General features: G+C 46.9%; 1 protein-coding gene across 1 annotated transcript in view; it reads left to right on the plus strand.

Moving 5' to 3' along the window:
- The window catches only part of ACLY (ATP citrate lyase), a 59952-nt gene extending 53365 nt beyond the window's left edge, over positions 1-6587 (plus strand). Inside the window, exons 25-30 of the mRNA XM_011929940.1 lie at positions 1317-1467; positions 1667-1810; positions 3611-3724; positions 4076-4158; positions 4414-4490; positions 5607-6587. Of these exons, the coding sequence (XP_011785330.1) occupies positions 1317-1467; positions 1667-1810; positions 3611-3724; positions 4076-4158; positions 4414-4490; positions 5607-5701 (664 nt within the window). The 3' untranslated portion in view covers positions 5702-6587. The remainder of the gene's footprint in view (positions 1-1316; positions 1468-1666; positions 1811-3610; positions 3725-4075; positions 4159-4413; positions 4491-5606) is intronic.
- The last annotated feature ends 1158 nt before the right edge of the window (positions 6588-7745 follow it).

The raw sequence follows: 7745 nt of genomic DNA on the forward strand, positions 1-7745 counted from the left end.
AAAAAAAAAAAAAAAAGAAAGTACCTTATGTTATGTTCACTTTGCAAATTTGTTTCTCCCATGAGCTTTAATGTTAGAAAAAATTGGTTTTCTCTGCAACTCCCAATCTTAGCCCTCCCGTGGGACTGATGGCTGGGCAGGGGAGCCAGTGAGTATGTGATTCACAGAGGCCTGGCTTAAGGTGGTGCCGGGCAGAAGGCCAGGTCAATGTCTTGGGTTGTGTCATGCCCTCACCTGCAGAGAGATGGGTCTTGGTCCTGCTTTGGACTCTTTCTGGGAAAAGTTCATGGGTTATGACACCTGAGCAGGTCTCTTTCTGTCTGCTCCTGCCTCCCACCTCTCCATACTTTGTTCTGATTCTTAGTTGGGAGGTTGAATACTACAGGAACCAGGCATGGGGCCTCTTACACTGTGAAGGGACAGGGTTCTCACCCCGTCTGTCTGGCACATGGAGCATAGCCACAAATACAGGTCAAATCCTGGTGCAGGCAACTCATGCTGAAAATCACTGACCAAAGAATAGATTTAAAACTCTGGTTTTGGCTGGGCACGGTGGCTCAAGCCTGTAATCCCAGCACTTTGGGAGGCCAAGACGGGCGGATCACGAGGTCAGGAGATCGAGACCATCCTGGCTAACACGGTGAAACCCCATCTCTACTAAAAAATACAAAAAACTAGCTGGGCGAGGTGGCGGGCGCCTGTAGTCCCAGCTACACGGGAGGCTGAGGCAGGAGAATGGCGTAAACCCGGGAGGCGGAGCTTGCAGTGAGCTGAGATCCGGCCACTGCACTCCAGCCTGGGTGACAGAGAAAGACTCTGTCTCAAAAAAAAAAAAACTCTGGTTTCAAACTCTATTTTACAAACAGTATTTGGGACCGGGCACGGTGGCTCATGCCTGTATGTAATCCCAGCACTTTAGGAGGCCAAGGTGGGCAGATCACTTGAGGCCAGGAGTTCAAGACCAGCCTGTCCAACATAGCAAAATCTCGTCTCTACTAAAAATACAAAAATTAGACTGGCATGGTGGTGCGTACCTGTAGTCCCAGCTTCTTGGGAGGTTGAGGCAGGCAAATGGCTTGAACCTAGGAGGTGGAGGTTGCAGTGAGCCAAGATTGTACTACTGCACTCCAGCCTGGGCGACAGAATGAGACTCTGTCTAAAGAATCAGGAGGTTTTGCCTGAGAGTTGTGTGGTAGTATTAGACTTGGATTGGCAGTTACCCATCTTGGATTTGAATGACTTGTTTAGGGAGATGGGAGAAAGTACCAGCGTGGTCTTGTCCACCATCTCCTGGCTTTCATTCCCCCGGCTTCCAGGTTGCCTAAGTACTCTTGCCAGTTCATTGAGATGTGTCTGATGGTAACAGCTGATCATGGGCCAGCTGTCTCTGGAGCCCACAACACCATCATTTGTGCGCGAGCTGGGAAAGACCTGGTCTCCAGCCTCACCTCGGGGCTGCTCACCATCGTAAGTACTGTCATCCTGGGAGGTGAACAGTGGGGACACTGGGCCTTGGCCTCATGCTGCTTTGCCACAGCAGGGCCCTAGAAGGAGCCCCTGAGTGTAAAACCCAGTGCTCAGGCCCATTCAGAACACACTGGGTTGGTTTGCCGAGCTGAAGGAAACTCTTAAAGCTCAAGGCAACATGCACTTGTTTCTCCTGCAGGGGGATCGGTTTGGGGGTGCCTTGGATGCAGCAGCCAAGATGTTCAGTAAAGCCTTTGACAGTGGCATTATCCCCATGGAGTTTGTGAACAAGATGAAGAAGGAAGGGAAACTGATCATGGGCATTGGTCACCGAGTGAAGTCGGTGAGTTGTTACTCTCCTAAAAAAGTAGGATAGAGGCCGGGCGCAGTGGCTCATGCCTGTAATCCCAGCACTTCGGGAGGCCAAGGCGAGTGGATCACCTGAGGTTGGGAGTTGGAGACCAGCCTGACCAACATGAAGAAACCCCTTCTCTACCAAAAATACAAAAAAATTAGCTGGGCATGGTGGTGCATGCCTGTAATCCCAGCTACTTAGGAGGCTGAGGTAGGAGAATCGCTTGAACCTGGGAAGTGGAGTTTGTGGTGAGCCGAGATCATGCCATTGCACTCCAGCCTGGGCAACAAGAGCGAAATTCTGTCTCAAACAACAACAACAACAAAGTGGGATGGATCTACCGGGTGGGTGGTGATAGGGGACATTAATTTATTTGGGAGAATACCTAAGCTTTCAACTCCCAACATACAAAGCTTTGGATGTGTTGACAGATGCCAAATACAAGGCAGCTATTGGCTGGGCGCGGTGGCCCAAGCCTGTAATCCCAGCACTTTGGGAGGCCGAGATGGGCGGATCATGAGGTCAGGAGATCGAGATCATCCTGGCTAACATGGTGAAACCCCGTCTCTACTAAAAAATACAAAAAACTAGCCGGGCGAGGTGGTGGGCGCCTGTAGTCCCAGCTACTCGGGAGGCTGAGGCAGGAGAATGGCGTAAACCCGGGAGGCGGAGCTTGCAGTGAGCTGAGATCCGGCCACTGCGCTCCAGCCTGGGTGACAGAGCGAGACTCCGTCTCAAAAAAAAAAAAAAATCGAAGAGCAAGAGATGAGGTCACTGGCAGCTGCTCAGGGCCATATGGGGACAGCTCCTTAGTAGATCCCTTTGCCCTGGGCTCCTTGGCTCTGTAGCTCCAAAAACCTCATGTATTTGGTCACTCCACTGGCCCAGGTGGGGAGTATTAATATGAAGATCATGCATGTGATTCAGGACACCACCTTCTAGGCAGCCAAACACTTGGCCATCTCAGGTGAGATACCCAGAGGTTGCTTGATGAGCAAGGACCAGCTCAGAACCAAGCAGGGAAGGAAGGTGGGTGACTGAGGGACATTCCATCTAGGACTTGCTGAACTTTACTCAGCCAGCTCCAGCTCCTGACCATATAACACCTTGCCCATCTACAGCACAGGGCCTTTCTAAGATAATGCTAGACCTGCACTCCACACTCACTCACTCACTCTTTGAGCTCCTCAGTTTCTAGAGGATGTACTGACCCAGCTATCTCTTTGCTGAGGGCGGAAGTTGCTTCGGTATTGGGATTTGGTGTGTCCCTAGATCATCTTCCTCCCCCACTGACAGGTGGTTAATTTCATTCACGGCAGGTCTATAGTTTTTCCTAAAATTTTGGGAATACTTTGCCCCCCACACTCAACACGTGTTTGTTTAGTGTTGAATTCTCACAGCTTGAGTAGGCACAGAGCTGGTGGGGGCGTGGCTGGAAGCTGGAACCTAAGACTCTGAGTTGGAGAGTGGTTAACTTTCAGACCTCTGCTGCTTAACACTGTAGGACCTGGCCAGCTCCCTGAACATCTCAGGGCTTAGTTTCTTCTTTGTAACTTAAAAGTGAGAACCTACCAAGGTTGTTTTGTGTCCCAGTTGAGATATGAGAGGACTTCAAAAGCTAGCCCCATGACATTAGCACAATTGGTGCCACATGGAATTGTACACGTGGGTCAGGTTCCTGAATCACCTCTGGGATATGTCCAGTTCTACCGACCTGTAATACAAGTATGAACAAACACATCCCAGCAGTGTGTGAGTGTTCCTCTGTAACGTTGGGTTCATTTCTAGATAAACAACCCAGACATGCGAGTGCAGATCCTCAAAGATTACGTCAGGCAGCACTTCCCTGCCACTCCTCTGCTCGATTATGCATTGGAAGTAGAGAAGATTACCACCTCGAAGGTAACAAAGGAAAAACTTCCTAGTTTCCTAATATTACGTTGGACAAATTTATTGGAGGAAATAGGAGCCAGGTTACATTTTGATTATGCAGCTAAAAGCAAACCTAGTTTTCTGGAAATGTTATTTTTGTTTCATAACTAAATTTAACAGACATGCACTAAATGTCAACTAGGTGTTGGGTACGTTGCTAGATGCTGGGAATTGAACTGAGTCAGACACAGTGTCAACCAGTGGGGCTGGTAGAAGTTTTTAAATGATGGTCACAATTCGTAGTAATAGTAGTAACAGTGGAAAATTATGAAGAAAAAATGAGAAATAATGATAAATGCTTTGAATTTTTTGCCTTCCCAGAAGCCAAATCTTATCCTGAACGTAGATGGTCTCATCGGAGTCGCATTCGTGGACATGCTTAGAAACTGTGGGTCCTTTACTCGGTGAGGACTGCAGCTGTTTTCTTCGTTACGTTTGTTGATTTTTGTTGTTTCCTCCAAACTATAAAAGTAATGCATACTCAGAATAGAATATTTGAAAAATAAGGAGAGGTATAAAGAAGAAAACAAAAACTGCCTGTAATCCTACCACCCAGAGCACCCCTTTTCTTCTTATTCCTGGGCAGTAGTAGTACTGTCTGTGGGGAGAAGGACAGTCACATGAGCCTTTTAAAACTACAAGTTGATTGTGTGTTGCAGGGAGGAAGCTGATGAATACATTGACATTGGAGCCCTCAATGGCATCTTTGTGCTGGGAAGGAGTATGGGCTTCATTGGTGAGTCCATTCGTTATTGTTTTAAGTGTTGTTTTTTTTTTTTTTAACCCCCATGGTTCAGCTACACCACTTACCCATGGGGTTGAGTTTCTTTTTTTTTTTTTCCTTTTTTAAATTCTCTTTGTGGTTCAGTTTCTACAGAAGAAATGTCATATCCTCTTAATCATTGTTCTTAATCTTTTCTTTCTTACTTTAACTTTTCCCCTTATCTTTATCATTGTTCCTTTGTTCTTAGAAATGATTGCTAGCTGGGCGCGGTGGCTCAAGCCTGTAATCCCAGCACTTTGGGAGGCCGAGACGGGCGGATCACGAGGTCAGGAGATCGAGACCATCCTAGCTAACACGGTGAAACCCCGTCTCTACTAAAAAATACAAAAAACTAGCTGGGCGAGGTGGCGGGCGCCTGTAGTCCCAGCTACACGGGAGGCTGAGGCAGGAGAATGGCGTGAACCCGGGAGGCGGAGCCTGCAGTGAGCTGAGATCCGGCCACTGCACTCCAGCCTGGGTGACAGAGAAAGACTCTGTCTCAAAAAAAAAAAAAAAAGAAATGATTGCTAGCCCAGGAAAATAGAATTAATTTTTTTTATTTTTTTTGAGACTGAGTCTTGCTCTTCGCCCAGGCTGGAGTGCAGTGGTGCGATCTCTGCTCACTGCAACCTCCGCCTCCCGGGTTCAAGCAATTCTCCTGCGGCCTCCCAAGTAGCTGGGACTACAGATGCGTGCCACCACGCCCGGCTAACTTTTTGTATTTGTAGTAGAGACGGGATTTCACTGTGTTAGGCAGGATGGTCTGGATCTCCCAACCTCGTGATCTGCCCGCCTTGGCCTCCCAAAGTGCTGGAATTACAGGTGTGAGCCACCGCGTCCAGCCTATTTTTATTATTTTTTGTTTTTTCCCTTTAAAATTTTGTTTTAATTTAAAGGAAAATAGAATCAGATCCAACAGCTCTCTCGTACAAAGTCTGCCTTATCTACCTATGGAATGGATTTGGACTAAACTTCCTACTGCTTTGTATCTACTTTTTTTGTGTGTTAGAAAGATTTCCCTATCTTAGCCTCTCCCCCTCACCAGGTTTATGAAGCTCTAATAAAAAAGATGTGTTTGCTTCATTTTAGGACACTATCTTGATCAGAAGAGGCTGAAGCAGGGGCTGTATCGTCATCCATGGGACGATATTTCATATGTTCTTCCGGAACACATGAGCATGTAACAGAGCCAGGAACCCTACTGCAGTAAACTGAAGACAAGAACTCCTCCCCCAGGAAAAGTGTACAGACAGCTGGCAGTGGAGCCTGCTTTATTTAGCAGGGGCCTGGAATGTAAACAGCCACTGGGGTACAGGCACCGAAGACCAACATCCACAAGCTAACACCCCTTCAGCCCACACAAAGAAGCTTCATATTTTTTTTTATAAGCATAGAAATAAAAACCAAGCCAATACTTGTGACTTTACTCTGCTACCTGCTGTATTTATTATATGGAAGCATCTAAGTACTGTCAGGATGGGGTTCTTCCTCATTATAGGGCGTTAGGATGTTGCTTTCTTTATTCATTAGTTAAACATTTTTTTCTCCCTTGGAGGAAGGGAATGAAACATTTAAGGCCTCAAGATACTATACATTTAAAGCACCCCAATGTCTCTCTTTTTTTTTTTTACTTCTCTTCTTCCTTATATAACATGAAGAACATTGTATTAATCTGATGTTTAAAGATCTTTTTGTATGTTATGTGTTAAGGACTTGTTTGGTATCCCACTGAAATGTTTTGTGTTGCAGACCAGAGTCTGCTTATGTCAGGGGGATGGGACCATTGCATCCTTAGCCATTGTCACAAAATATGTGGAGTAGTAACTTAATATGTAAAGCTGTAACATACATTTAAAATGGAAATGCAAAAAGCTGTGAAATGTCTTGTGTCTTATGTTCTCTGTGTTTATGCAGCTGACTTGTCTGTCTGTAACTGAAGTGTGGATCCAAGGACTCCTAACTTCTTTTCATCTGTAATCCACAAAGATTCTGGGCAGCTGCCACCTCAGTCTCTTCTCTGTATTATCATAGTCTGGTTTAAATAAACTATATAGTAACAATGAAGGCATACTGCTGGCTCCTGGCATCTACATCCTTTGATCTGTATTCCTTTTTTTTTTTTTTTTTTTTTGAGGCGGAGTCTCGCTCTGTCGCCCAGGCTGGAGTGCAGTGGCCGGATCTCAGCTCACTGCAAGCTCTGCCTCCTGGGTTTACGCCATTCTCCTGCCTCAGCCTCCCGAGTAGCTGGGACTACAGGCGCCCGCCACCTCGCCCGGCTAGTTTTTGTATTTTTAGTAGAGATGGGGTTTCACCGTGATAGTCAGGATGGTCTCGATCTCCTGACCTCATGATCCGCCCGTCTCGGCCTCCCAAAGTGCTGGGATTACAGGCTTGAGCCACCGCGCCCGGCCATGATCTGTATTCCTTTCTAACTATACTCTTTTCCAGACAGGGTCTCTGTTGCCCCAGGGCTGAAGTACAGTGTCACCATCACAGCTCACTGCAGCCTCCCATCTCCTGGGCTCAAGCAATCCTCCCAGTTCAGCCTCCCAAGTAGCTGGGACTACAGGAGCGCACCACCACCCTAGGCTAACTTTTGTATTTTTTGTGGACTCAAGCAATCCATCCTCCTTGGCCTCCCAAAGTGCTGTTACAGGCATGAGCCACTGTGCCTGGCCTGAACTGTACTGATACTTTCAGTATATGTGGTTTTAAAAGTTCTCATCTACGTTTTCAAAAAAAAAACACTAGCATCAAGAACCTCCAAAGCCCACTTATTTCCTCCCCTAAATCTATACCCCTCCCTGAGTGAATGGTAACCAAAGCGCTACCCAGGTACTCTGGCCAAAAGCTTGGAAGCCACCCTTTCCTCTACCCTCTCCAGTTGCCAAGTCTTGTTGATTGACCCTTCAACTTTCACTCTCATCTGTCCACGTCCGGTTGGCTATTTCCCCCTTTGTCACCTACACTGCATTCTCCACACAGCCACTAGTGAATTTTTTAAACCCATTGAATTGAGCCACTCCCTTGTCTAAAATCCCAAAGTGACATTTATTTACTTATTTATTTCTATTTTTGAGATGGAGTCTCCCTCTGTTGCCAAGCTGGAGTACAGTGGCACGATCTTGGCTTACTGCAACCTCCGCCTCCCAGGTTCAAGCAATTCTCCTGCCTCAGCCTCCAGAGTAGCTGGGATTACAAGCACATGCCACCACACCCACCTAATTT

The sequence above is a fragment of the Colobus angolensis genome, unplaced genomic scaffold (genome assembly GCF_000951035.1).
Source record: "Colobus angolensis palliatus isolate OR3802 unplaced genomic scaffold, Cang.pa_1.0 Scaffold83, whole genome shotgun sequence".
NCBI lineage: Eukaryota > Metazoa > Chordata > Mammalia > Primates > Cercopithecidae > Colobus > Colobus angolensis.